This window comes from Sturnira hondurensis, unplaced genomic scaffold (genome assembly GCF_014824575.4).
Source record: "Sturnira hondurensis isolate 20B ecotype Veracruz unplaced genomic scaffold, ASM1482457v3 Scaffold0021143, whole genome shotgun sequence".
Classification (NCBI taxonomy): Eukaryota; Metazoa; Chordata; class Mammalia; order Chiroptera; family Phyllostomidae; genus Sturnira; species Sturnira hondurensis.
This window is the reverse complement of record NW_028093774.1, coordinates 17,328,445-17,341,709: the sequence shown is the minus strand read 5'-3', so window position 1 is coordinate 17,341,709 and position 13,265 is coordinate 17,328,445. Positions and strand designations below refer to the sequence as shown.

General features: G+C 44.0%; 1 protein-coding gene across 1 annotated transcript in view; it reads left to right on the top strand.

Moving 5' to 3' along the window:
- NRXN3 (neurexin 3) overlaps positions 1-13,265 on the top strand; it is a 1,509,805-nt gene that overhangs the window by 706,976 nt on the left and 789,564 nt on the right. The window contains exons 13-14 of the mRNA XM_037031267.1: positions 3,735-3,854; positions 12,559-12,940. Coding sequence (XP_036887162.1) covers positions 3,735-3,854; positions 12,559-12,940 — 502 coding nt within the window. The remainder of the gene's footprint in view (positions 1-3,734; positions 3,855-12,558; positions 12,941-13,265) is intronic.

Here is a 13,265-nt window from a genome sequence, read left to right as displayed (position 1 = left end):
AGTAATGAACAACTCAACACTCCTACAGACATCCGCATCCTGGAAATCTTCCACTGTGATTTTGCTTCTTGACTGCAGTCATGGGTGTTATTACCTGGGAAATTCATCTGCAGGGTGTCAGACACCTTCCTCGTTTTCTGTGTTTAGATCAAACATTGAGGATCTAAGCAGCCTGAAGAAGAATCAAAGTTTTTTTTGTGTGTGTGATCAATATTTACTACTTAAACTATAAAAGGAGGGAACAGGCATCTATTATGTGCATTCAATATGCACCTAATTGCAGAACATACTTCTTTGAGCTACTAAAAGGAAAAGGGCAACGCAGGACAATTGATGGCATTGAGTTTTGTTGTTGTTGCTTTGAATTCCCACCAGTTCCCTTTGAAATTCCAGCTTAAGTTGTTTCTCCTTATCTGGACCATGCTTGACTTGCAAGGAAGAAATATTTTGTTCCTGGTTTTACTGATGCTGCTTCCCTGGCTTTGTGCTTGAATCTGCCAGGAAATTCTTTCCCTGGACTAGATCTTTCTGCCTTTAAAACCCAATGGTTTGCCTGTTTCACCATGCAACTTGGGTCTGCTCACACATCACTTTATCAGCCTAGTTTTATGTGTGGGCTACATAACAGATTTGCTCTTCCCCTCTATTTGCCCGTGCTTCCAGCTGAGTTTAAACATCACTTTCCTTCTTGTGGAATGAATTGACCTTTTGACTCCACTAAAGATAAATGCCATTGACTCTCCACTGTGGGAGGCCAAAGTTTTCCAGAACCTTCCTTGCTGATATTTCTGTATTTACTGCTTGAAAATTAATATTGAATAATATTCATTCCCCTGATATTTTAAGGAGAGGGCTATGAACCTTTCTTTTCTACTCTTAGAGTAAGAATGCTGGGGTTGGAAATATGTAATGTAACCAGGCAGTAGGTTATGAGAGGTTCCAGTTACTTTTCAGATCCTAAAGTTGTACAGTCAAATGAGCAGTCGAGTACTTTTGTTTGAATCTGACTGCAATGCCCGTTTCAAGGATGCCAAAAAGAGCTGAGGTACCTGCAGAATGGCAGCAGCATTTCCAGTCTACCACTCTGGGTGAAGCTTGCTTCACGCCTTGGTGGCTACTGTGCTACTAACGCAGCAATACCCTGAACGGACTGTGTTTGTTAGTGTTCCTCCCTCCCATCTTGTCTCCAATCGTAAACATTAAGTGATGTGCAAAAATTGCCTACAGAACAGATGGCCGTCTATAGGAGAGCCTGCGTTTGTAACAGTTCTGCCTCCATAGCCAATATTTTCCACATCTTTCTTTACTTTCTTCTACCTTATTGAAACATTTGCATGTGGAATAAAGAGGATAAAAACATAAAACAACAAAGGCAGATTTGTTTTTTTCGGAGAACATCTGTTCTTGCTTCGAAGTGCCCACGTGGTGTGGTCCATGTTCCCCCACTGCCCACACATTGATTTTCATAAAGGCGACTGCTACATGCCTGTTACGCCTGGATTCAAGGTGATGGCAGGCAGTGCTACCTAGTTTGTTGAAATGTAAACAAAACCCTGTTCTCATGTACATAGTTTAGATAATAGGAAAATCAGGCACACTCCCAAACAGAAGCTAAGATTGAATACAAAACAGCTTGGTATAGAATTATTCTTCCAATGAATAGTGCGATTCATTGATCTCATAGCACTATTACCCCACTTGGGGTACACTTGTTTCACCCCAAGTTTCTTCTCTGAATTCTCAGGATTCTTGTGAACTTGGCTTGCACTTCCAATATAGGTACATTCTGGAAAAATGTCAGTACAAATCACCTGCTGAAAACATTGCAATAAAAAGAAACCTTTCCACTTTGAAAATCTGTTCATTTCTCAAGAAGAAAATTCCCTGAAACTTCAACTGCTATTATAGCTTTTATAACCTGCACTTAATAGGAATACTAATTACTCAAAATTAAAGGGTACAATTTAAAATTACCTAGTTTAAAATATTTCTACCCAAGCATATTCTTTTTTTTCATCTTCTTCCCTACACAGTATGTAATACCTTCAGTTTGGGGAACAGAGGAGCAGGGGAATCACTAGTAAAAGCTATATGGGGGTGGGGCAAAAATAGGCTTATAGTTGTATAAAGAATACAATAATAAATAGTATAAGAATAAACTGTGTTTTGTGTGCTCACTACTGTAAGCCTATTTTTGTCTCCCATACCTTATATAATGACCTTAGATAAAAATATATAGAACCTGGCCTGGCTGGTGTAGCTCAGTGGATTGAGCACGGGCCTGAGAACCACACGATCACGGTTCGATTCCCAGTCAGGCCACATGCCTGGGTTGCAGGCCAGTTCCCAGCAGGGGACTCACAAGAAGCAACCATACACTGATATTTCTCTCCTTCTCTCCTTCCCTTCCTCTCTAAAGACAAATAAATAAAATCTTTAAAAAAAAAGAAAATATACTTAAAAAAATATAGAGAGAACCTTATTTGATGGTTTCCAAAGAAATAAAGACCTATGTAGACATCAGTTATTCAAGGAGAACTCATTAAAGCACCTACTGTGTACCTGGCCCTGTGCTTCTACCTGCTGGAGCCAAGTGTGTACTCTTCTGAAATATTTCAAGTGCATAATATACATAGGGGTGTATTGGTCAGGTAAATATTTCATCTTTTTAAAAAGTTACTTCCAGAGCCAGGAATTTTTGTATATTGATTGACTAATCCGAGAAGATTTAAGTAACTTCTTTCTGCCTGGGCTCAGCCATCCTTGTAGAGGAAACAAACTTGATCTCAGTTCTCTACTTCTACGCAGTCTTTCTTGTCTTTGAAATTTACATCTCAGTTCATCGGTGAGTGAAACATGACATTCTTTTCCTCATCACTAGCCACATTGGTTCAATGCTTCAGTCTCTGTCTTGCCAGATTTTGCCCCTAAGTATCATAATTCCTTATTTTACCTAATTCTTTCTAGGGTGCACTTGAACATCACCTCAGGCATCTTGGGCATTGATCTTTTTAAATAATGCGGTTTGTTCCTTTATTGGGTGGCACTGATCATTATTTTGACCTAAACATATTCCAGTTTGGAATCTTATATTATTCCATGTTTTAGGTCTTTGGCTCTTTTTTGGAGTAAGATGAACAAGGAGATAATTCAGGGGGTCTCACATTCCCTTCAGGAGCATTGTTCATAATGGGTCTTAGACCTTGCTGTTGTTATTGTGATGATGATGACGATGACTACTGTGATTTATATGGTCACTGTTAGGGAATGTCAAGTTAAGAGTATACATTACAGAGCTCTTTACTTATCCAATGGGTGATACTCTCCAAAAGCCAGACTGGTGTACTATGCCTAAATAACCAAATGATTTTTTAAAATGTGTGGTGAATTTCTGTCTCTGCAAGAAATTCATCTGAAATCTAAGACTTCAGGAAACAAAAGAACAGCTGACTCCTGTTTCCTGTCAAGGATCACTTATGGCCGCTGGTCCTTAAATCCTTGTATTTAGAGCTAAGGGGGGACCCTTCTCTCTTTCACAAGTTTGCCACTGTCCTTTATGTTTGTGTGAGGCTTTTGCATTTGGGTCCATGAAACTGGGTGGGTATTGGGTGAGGGTGGGATGTGATCCCTGACCTGCTACGAGGTCATGTGCACCAGTGTGGCTTTGGCAACTCTGATGCCACGAGCACCGCTTGTAGAATGGTTCTAATTTTGCCACTTACCACCACCCTTAGGCAAAGGACCTGAGACCCTGTATGCGGGGCAGAAGCTCAACGACAATGAGTGGCACACCGTGCGGGTGGTACGGAGAGGAAAGAGCCTTAAGTTAACGGTGGACGACGATGTGGCCGAGGGTGAGTACAGCTCAGGGGGAGTTTGTTCCTCATTGCTGGCAGAGTCCTCCAGTCACTCACTCAGTGCTCAGAGGGCTTTTACCAAACCTTTTCTTTCGCTTGACAGAAATCACAGGTCGTGTTCTCTATCACATGCTCAGGCACAGCTAAGCAGGTCTTCCTCTCTGTTTTCAAAATCCCTTTTCGTTGATCTGTATTAAAGCACTGACCGACGACTGTAATTACATGTCGATGGGTCTCTTACCTTAGGATTAGAGTCTGTGCCTGAAAAACAGATGTAGGATTCAATAGATCCTTCTATGATCCAGTTATTCAAAAACACTTCTCGGTCACCCTCCCAAATACCGGTTCCTTCCCTCAGTGCGTGAGGCACTCCCTAGTAGAAGAAGATGGATAAACCAGAGATTCAGAAAATAATAGGTCAAAGTAACCCCTTTGATCAGTGCATGCTGCTTCCAAGGTGCTGAATGATGAGTTGTTTGTCTAGCCATTGTTGGCTGAGAACCTGCTCTGGGCCAAGCACTGCTTTAGAGGGCGCTGAGAATATGGTGGCGGACAAAACCAGGGTAAGTGTTCGGCCTGGTGGAATTTGCATTCCCGGAGGGTAGTGAATATACAATTCATTCATTGTGGGATAGTGACTTCGTAATGAATGAGCCCACACATGTTTAAGGGACCTTCAGAGCCTCACACAAACAGTATGCGTTTCTTGAGAGGCTGCTCTCTAAGTCAGCAGTGTGCTACAGGATCGTAAAACGTGAAAAGGAGGACAAGATATCACTGGTTTCCTCAGTGACCCAATCTAGCAGATTAGATGGGACTCTGGTATTTGCAAATAAGACAAGGAATATGATGAGCTTCTGATTTGGGTGGGTGAGGTTATAACTGTCCATGAGAAGAGGAAGTTAGTGGTTGGGGCTGGAGATAGCAGGAGTGGTTTATGAAGGCAGATCGCCACACAGAATTTGAAGGGCGAGTGTAATCAATGAGGTCTAGGGAGAAGAGGGGTGTCCTTCAAGTGCATCTTAATAAATCTGCACGCTCTCCTGTCCCACAGCCGTGTCCAGCTGCTATCCAGGATTCTTGTGCACACGAGCAAAGAAAACTGGGGTAGCAGGGGTGTTATATGGAACACGACTGGCATCAGGAGAGAGCTGATGGGCAGTTATTAGAGCCCTGGGCTCAGATGTCAATTCTCCACAGGGTGCGGGAAGGTCACGTCCGCATTTCTGGGCTTTGTCAGATGAAGGCAGTGGCCTATGCCATTTCTGTGAATGGGATAGCCAGATTGGAATCAGGAGGCCTGGGATTCAATACAGTCATTGTCACTAAAATGCACCAGACGCTTTATGCCTGTGGGATAGATACACTAATCTGCTTTTTACTCACTTCTTCATTGTTGACCTGGAAATACTATTATTGCTTAGACCTTTTCCCATATACATTTCTGCATGATTGGTTCTATAATTTTATATTAACAAGTTTGAGCTTCTGGGGGGTGGTCTTCTGGAGTCAGTAATTGTAGTAGCGTGTCACATTTGTGTGCGGCAACGTGTGTGTGCAGAGAAGGGGCATGTGTGCAGGAAGAGCGTGAGGCATATACCCAGGGCCCAGCAGTCCCTGAAGATGAAGTTAGCTCTCTTACACATATCAGCCCTTCTCATCTGTAATTCTGTAAGTTGCCTTCCGAGGTTAGTGTTCTTATTCTCATTTTGCATAAGGAGAGCACGAAACTTAGAGGGAGCTGTGCAATAAAGCTCCCAATTTGTGTCTGTGTGATTTCCTCTGATCAAGCTGCTTGCTGGGCGTGATAATCCCTCATAAGAAAATGACTACTTGCCTTACAAAGTAGGGATGACATTACGGGATGGATGTGGGTGAGTGGGGAATACAATGCAGTTGGTAGACTATGAGACCCACTCTCCTTCCCCTGGAGATGAAGACAGAGCCACAACAACTGTCCCAAACCTTCCCAATGTCCATAGACCTAACTTCCTAGTGGGAGGTGTGGTTACTGTCCTATAGGCCTGAAGGTTAATTTAGCCTTATGTAATGAATGCAAGCAAAGAGATGTAAAGATGGTTGGTTTAGAACTCACAGCCAACCTTGGTTAATTATTCAAGAACACCCCATGAAGTGTTGGTACAGACAGAAGCCTGCGGCGGCAGCTCAGACTCAGGAGCCTGGCTAACTCTGGAATTAGCCCAGGAAAGCCCAAAGTAATGCTATTTACAGTGTGTTTTGAATAGTAGCCACTAGATGGCGACCTCAGCCCAATCTCTCCCTGTTAAACGGTGAGTCCCTTTTCTTTCCGAGAGAAATTACATGCTCTGAAAGCTTCGTTCATGAGGAGTGGCAGAACTAAGGATACAGTAATTGGTATTACCTCCCTCAGTTATTATACTTTTACAGAAACTTTAGAGTAGAGGTAATTATAAAGTGTGCTTTCTCTTCCCAGGAATAATTTGAAAGCAGGACTAAACCATGGCGTGTCCAAGCCATCCAGTAATTTGATATTTGGAATTAATCAAGCTCTTTCATCTTCCACCTTACCCCCTACGTTGCTGTTGATGGAAAAAACAGCCGTGAGGATAAAGAAATTTGGGAGAAGAAAAGAGCCATTTTGCTTATGAGCTATAGCCTTGGATTGCTTTTTACAGTGATAAGGGGTTTGGGAATTTTAATTTTAGCTCACAGAAGTCATAAAATCAGGCAATGAAATGAAAATGCCACTCAGTCCTCACATTATTAAGTAGTGTCTTATTGGCTTATTTAGTAATCCCTTTCATGCTGTTTAAGGTCCCCCAGGGTGTCAAATTTTCAGCTAGTTTGTAGAAATGATGCAAAGAATAGTTCAGACTCATAAGAAATCAAAAGCAATCAGATAAATATTCCTCAGCCTGGTGGCTTTTATTTATTATAATATAGTGTATTCCTGGAAATGTATTAAGTTCAGCTGGCAGTTAATAAATATTGATTGATTGATTGATTGAGCTGGACTTCCAGTATCAAGAATAAATTAAGAAGATACCTCTCTTGGGTTATGCTCCTCAGGATTGGGGTCCAATGCCACGTGAGCCACTCACACCACCTAGAGCTTCTAGATGGTGAAAAATTCACCCTTTCTGCCTGCTCCAATCCAGGAGAACTTCTCCGTCTTCCTCTCTCATCCCACATGGCCCAGCTGTGAGGAGTCATTGTCCAAGTTTTCCACGGAAAACTTGTACCTTGTGTTAACAAAATATGTGAGATAGGTTTAGAAAATGTCAGGTTAAACAACATGGAGTGGATTTCTTTATTTTAAGACTTCTTAGGAGCCTTTACTCTGCTAATACATATCGCCAACCATAAATAGTGAAGTAGGCAGTGTTTGCCTATGTCGTTGGTCCCTGAAGTTGTTTTTTGTTAAAGCGTTTTACAGCACGTACACACAGAAAATGCTGGTGCTGTGCAGAAAGGGCTATGGGAGGGGTGGAGGACTGTGGGCAAACCCTGCATCCTTTACTGAGACTTGAGGCACCTTCCTTTTCTTAACTTCTCTCTCCGTGTCCGAGAGCCATGGGGAAGCCCAGTGGCCTCTACAAAGCCGTTTCCATTATTTCTGCTAAGTGTTTGGTGTTGGCTAGGAATCTCATGTGCAGAAATGGTGGTGATCCAAGCTTTGACTTCAAAGCAGATGCCTGGAAGCAACCCCCTTCCCAGATGTCAGGGCTGCTTGCTGTGCTTAAGGCCTCCTGCTATAGGGCATCCTGAGGAGGTGGGCAGTGGTCCCTACTCAGAGAGATCTTGTGCTGTAACGAGAGAGAGAAAACAGGTCGTGAAATAACCAGAAAATTCATGTAGGTCAGAGAAAGGACAGAGTGTGAATGCTGCATAATTAGTAATAGTTCACAGTTTGAGCACGAGGCCCTATTCACAGCACCATCCACGTGCTGACACATTTGATCCTGACAGCATCACACCTATTTGGCAGAGGGGAAACTGAGGCATGGAAGAATGCGCTAACCCAGACAGTCTAACCTCAGAGCCTACATGCTCATCCATTGTAGGTTAATGTCTCATGGGAAGTTTCAGCTGGAACTTGGCCCGGTTTCCCATGGTTTATGTTCTCCACAAACTGCATCATTCTGAGGGCTGGTCTCTAAACTGCTCACTGGCCATCAGTGAAGCATGACTGTGAAGGTGTGCAGAGGGGCCCAGGCCACGCAGCAGTTCTGGGGGAGGTGCTGCATATATTACCTGTGAGTTAGATGGAATGACATGATTCTTGGCCATGAGCAGCGTGAACTCCTCACAGCAGCTTCTGTACAGACTTTTTACCAGTTACTCTCCACCTGCAGCTTTTCTTGGGCAACAATGTAAGGAACCAGTCAAGCCTTTTCTCCAAAGAGAGGGTGGTATACAAGTTAAGGCATTAACTTTGGAATTAAACACAGCAGAGTTCAATGTGGGGGGTATACAATTTACCACCTGTGTGAACTTTGATCCCATTGCTTGACCTCTCTAAGCTAAGTGTCCACACCTCTAAAGCTAGACTGTGCTACCTCCCGACAGTTTTATCTTCATCTGGATGTTGATGGTGGTGACAAGGTGCCCAGCACAGTGCCCGGCTAGGGAATATTCGGTAGTGTTGGTTTTCCCTTGTTATCTTCCTCAGTTACTCTCCTCTTTGCCCTGCAGTTTGAAAGCAGCTGCTGTGAAGTATGCCCGTGTTCTACCCTTAAATGGAAGGGTTCTGCAGATGGCATTCAGAGAAAATAAATGTGAAGGTTCCTGGTATTAATACTGATTAGGTAGTATACAGATTTTTTAAAAAGATTATATTTATTTTTCTAGAGACAGAGGAAGGGAGGGAGAAAAAGAGGGAGAGAAACATGGATGTGAGAGAGAAACATCAATTGGTTGCTTCTTGCGTGCACCCGACCAGGGACCGAATCTGCAACCCAGGCGTGTGCCCTGACTGGGAATCAACCCGGAGGCCTTTTAGGGGGACGATGCCCAAGCAACTGAGCCACACTGGTCAGGACCAACACCGAGTTTTGAAAATATGCAATGCATCGTTTGGTACACATTTGAAACTTTAGCGAATCTCTTCAGTGCTTTCTCTGGGTGAAAAGACATGCATTTTGGGGAGCCTGCACCCAAAGCAAAGTGAGTTTCTTTAGCACATGGAGAAGTCCATTTCTTTTCTAATGTGGTTCCATATTGCCTTCTCCCCGCTGCTCACCAATTTTTGGTGGGAGCTGCTCTCTGTTGTCCCGAACCCTGTATTAGTCCCTGCCCTTGGCTAGGCATTTAGTTTACTTTCTACTGTTTATCCAAGGCCTTTTTCAATCTCTCTTCTACCTCAATCTTACATGATTTTAATGTAATTTTTACATGACTTTCTTACTTTACATGATTTTCTGGCTTTATGAAATCTATATTCTTGTGAGAATTTTCTAACCCCCCAATTCTGGAGGTCAGTTCCTCCATAATTTTTCTAAAAGCTCCCAGCTGACTTTAAGATGCACTCTGCAGGTTCCTTTTGGAACCCCAGTTTTTCAGTGATCGCCCCATTATGACTTCTTGGCTCTCACTGCTGTTTTGCTTGACTGTTGTGAAATAAAACTTAGAATGACTCCCAGCGTCATCATGGGTCAGCTCCTGTGTCCTCCTGGAGATATGCTACGATTTCCCTTCCCCATCGTTCTCCAGCTCCTGCCCCCAGCCCTGATCTGAACAGTGATAGCCAACCTGACCTTGGATATTTATTTTCATCATGCTGTTGTTTTAGAGTATAGGAGTTTATGTTAGGCTACTTTGCATTTTCATGACCTGTCCAGTTTTCAATACTGTGCAATTTTATACGGCAATTCTTTCTCCTAGTTATTCAATTGTTAGCAGATTTATGTTGCATTTGGTTTGGGGTCTATTAGAATTTTATATTTAGTTAACCCACATCATTATTTTATTTTTGCTTATATTAAGAGAATGATTTGTAACTAGTTGTCAAAATACCACACAGACGCTCATAAAATTCAAAGCTGATTTTCGTGCACATGAGGGGTTGTTTGAATTAGGGATTGTTTGAATCTCGAGCATGCGCCCACAGAGATGAAATTAATCTTGAGCATCTGCGAGTGTGATGTGCTCGAACCTTCCAGATGTTGAAGTTAAAGGGACCCAAGAAAATGTAACCCCCTCTTTATTGCCACCGGCGTTCTGCGCCAATAGAGGAGAAAATGTGAGGCAGGTAGAAATCACACATGATTGTGATGAATGGTAACACTGCTATTTAAAAATGTGGCCCACGTCTGCTGAACCTCAGAACTGGGTGGAACTGCCCACTGGAGCCCCAAGTCAGGACTGGGGCGGGTGCCCTCCCCTGAAGGGGGCTTGCTCCTCTAACACCCAGGCTGTGGGTGAGTGGGGGGGGGGGTGTCTTCTGAAGGCAGCTTGCTCCCCTAAAGGGAAACAGGAAGGGCCAGGGGCTGGGCTATGCACAGAGCAAGTTTTTCTTTGTAGATTATCCTTAATCTTTCAGATGATGTCACTCTTGTTCCTCAGGAAAGTTGTCAAAGGTGGAGGGAGGGGGAAAGTGGTGCCAGGAGTGTCTTGCCGGTGGAGTTTCTTTCCCGGGAAAGATGGGATAGGGCGGGCAGAGGGAACCCCCTTTCCCTTCCCTTTAAAAGGCTGGGACATTAGGGCATGACTGGTTGAATGTCAAGGACTCGTCTGTGTGTGAATGCTGAGGGAGCCACCATCCACGCTGGCCACACTAATGATGTTCTCATTGACTTTATGGCTAAAACGTCCAGACTCTTTGTATCTTTTTCAAGCCTTCCTCATTATGGCTGCTTCAGCCTCTCACCACTTTCGGGTAAACTAGGTGAGGAACGGTCTACTAGTTTGTATCAGGTGGAGGTCGTTCACTTACAAATGTTAGAAGCTCAACTCAGTTGGTTACAGCACAACGTTTAATTCTAGTCCAGAGGTAAGTGGCTGGATCCCGATCTTCACATGACATCGCCCTAGAGCAGCTGTGCTTCTCCATGCCATGGCTGTTTTCTGGGTTCCCTGTCTCCTCGGCGAGCCCCATCCCTCTGGTCACCACATGGCCTCTCAAGGCTTTCTCCTCGCCCCTTCCGCAAGCCTTCTTTGCAAAGACACCGCCTTCGTAAGCGTTCCAGCAAAACCCTGCCGCCGACCACCACTGGGCCAGCTGGGGCTGTTGCCAGCGCAGTGGTTCCGAGGGTGGTTTCTAGCTCAGCCACATGAGCATCAACTCAGAACTTGGTAGAAATGCAAATTCTCAGGCCTCCCCCAGACTTTTGAAACAGAAACTCTAGAGGGAGGGCACCAACGAATTGTGTTTTAACAGTCCCTCCAGGTGATTCAGCTGCAAGCTAGAGTTTAAAGACTGCTTCTTAGTCCTTAGGTTTTACTCCAAGGCTGGGGAGGAAAATACGTTGAGGGGCTCAGTCGAAGTGGTTTGGTTACTTCAGGAGCTAGGATGAGGTCAGCTTCATTCAGCCCAGATGGTGTAGGAGTGAAGTGGGGAGGGTAGCTTCCCCAAAGGAAATCAAGTGTCATCAGAAAGAGCAACAGTTGCTGGGAAAATAAAAGTAACTTTCTCCAAAAGTACCGTCATGCCCTTTTAACAACAGGGATCCAGTCTAAAGATGTCTTCTTAAGCAGTCTCGTTGTGAGAACACCGAGGAGCGTGCTGACAGAGGCCCGGATGGTGTAGTTGACTACGCATGCAGGTTGTCTGCTGTAGCCTGTTGCTGCCGGGCTCCATGCCTGTGTAACATGCTCCTGCACCAGACAACTCAGGGTTAAATCCAGCACAAGAGAAAATGATGCTGTCAAGACATGCAGTGAACCCAAGTGGTATGAGGCTGCTGCCAGTGGAATGTGGCCAACTTTCGTAAGCGGGAAGAGCACCTGCCGGAATAATGATGACATTCTAGTATGGTAAATACGTAAACTGGCAACATAGTTGTTCATTATCATTATCCAGTGTCCAATATTGGGTCCTGTATGTGATGGCATGTGCTCTACTTTCATGTGACTGGCAGTGCAGGAGGTCTGTTTACGGCAGCACCCCACGATCGCGTGAGCAATGCATCGTTCTGTGACGTCACTACAGCTACAATATCACTAGGTGTTAGGAATGTTAGTGCCATTGTAATTTTATGGGACCACTGTTGCATATGCGGTCTGTTGTTGACCAAAAACATCGTTATGTGGTGCATAACTCTACTAGGTACCGAATCATTAGGTGGTGAATTATTACACCAAGAAACATTTGGTAGTGAATACCTAAGGCTTGTTTGTTGTGTGTTTACAAGGGTTGGGGGAAAAGGCTTCTCTTTTTATAGTGTATACCAGTGACCAGTTATTTTTCTGAATGGAGAAAACATAGTTTAATCTGGTAACTTGAGTTACCCATGTTCTCATACTTTCTCCTACATGATGGGACAGCTGAGCAGCTGGATGAGAACATGGGACACAGGCTATGTGACTTGAATTGGGCCAGAAACCAGCTCCCCTACTGAGGCCACGTCAACATTGAATATTTTGTTTTCTGGAATTGGCTCAAGAAAACCGAATATTTTGCGTGTGGGGGGTGGGCAATCAGATCTAAAAGATATAATAAAGGTGCTGCGGCAAAAAATGATAACTTTTCTTGGTGCCACCTCCTTCGTTATCTTCACAGGTACGATGCTGGGAGATCACACCCGCTTGGAATTCCACAATATTGAAACTGGCATCATGACCGAGAAACGTTACATCTCCGTTGTGCCCTCTAGTTTCATCGGCCACTTGCAGAGCCTCATGTTCAATGGCCTGCTCTACATTGACTTGTGCAAAAATGGCGACATTGACTACTGTGAACTGAAGGCGCGTTTTGGACTGAGAAATATCATCGCTGACCCTGTCACCTTCAAGACCAAAAGCAGCTACCTGAGCCTGGCCACCCTGCAGGCCTACACCTCCATGCACCTCTTCTTCCAGTTCAAGACCACCTCAGCTGATGGTTTTATTCTCTTCAATAGTGGTGATGGCAATGACTTCATTGCAGTTGAACTAGTCAAAGGGTAAGTGGGAGGGGACATGTAGTTTATAGCAGATAGCTCAGCTCAAGCTTTGAACAAAATATGGACATGAAGTGTCCATTTTTCTCTTTAGCCTCTATTTGTGATATGGACTCTCATCCTCATTGATTACAAATATTTATGTAATGATTAGGGCTGGAAGGGAGAGACTAAGTTTATGTAATGTCTGTTAACCCAGTGCTGTCAGATGTTTTGCTATGAAATGTAGCCTTTAAACCCATGGGAAAAAACCCTTATGTTGCAGGAGAGGAGTGTGGGACATAGCATCTACCCCTGGGTCAGCAGTACTATCTGTAACCACTAAATT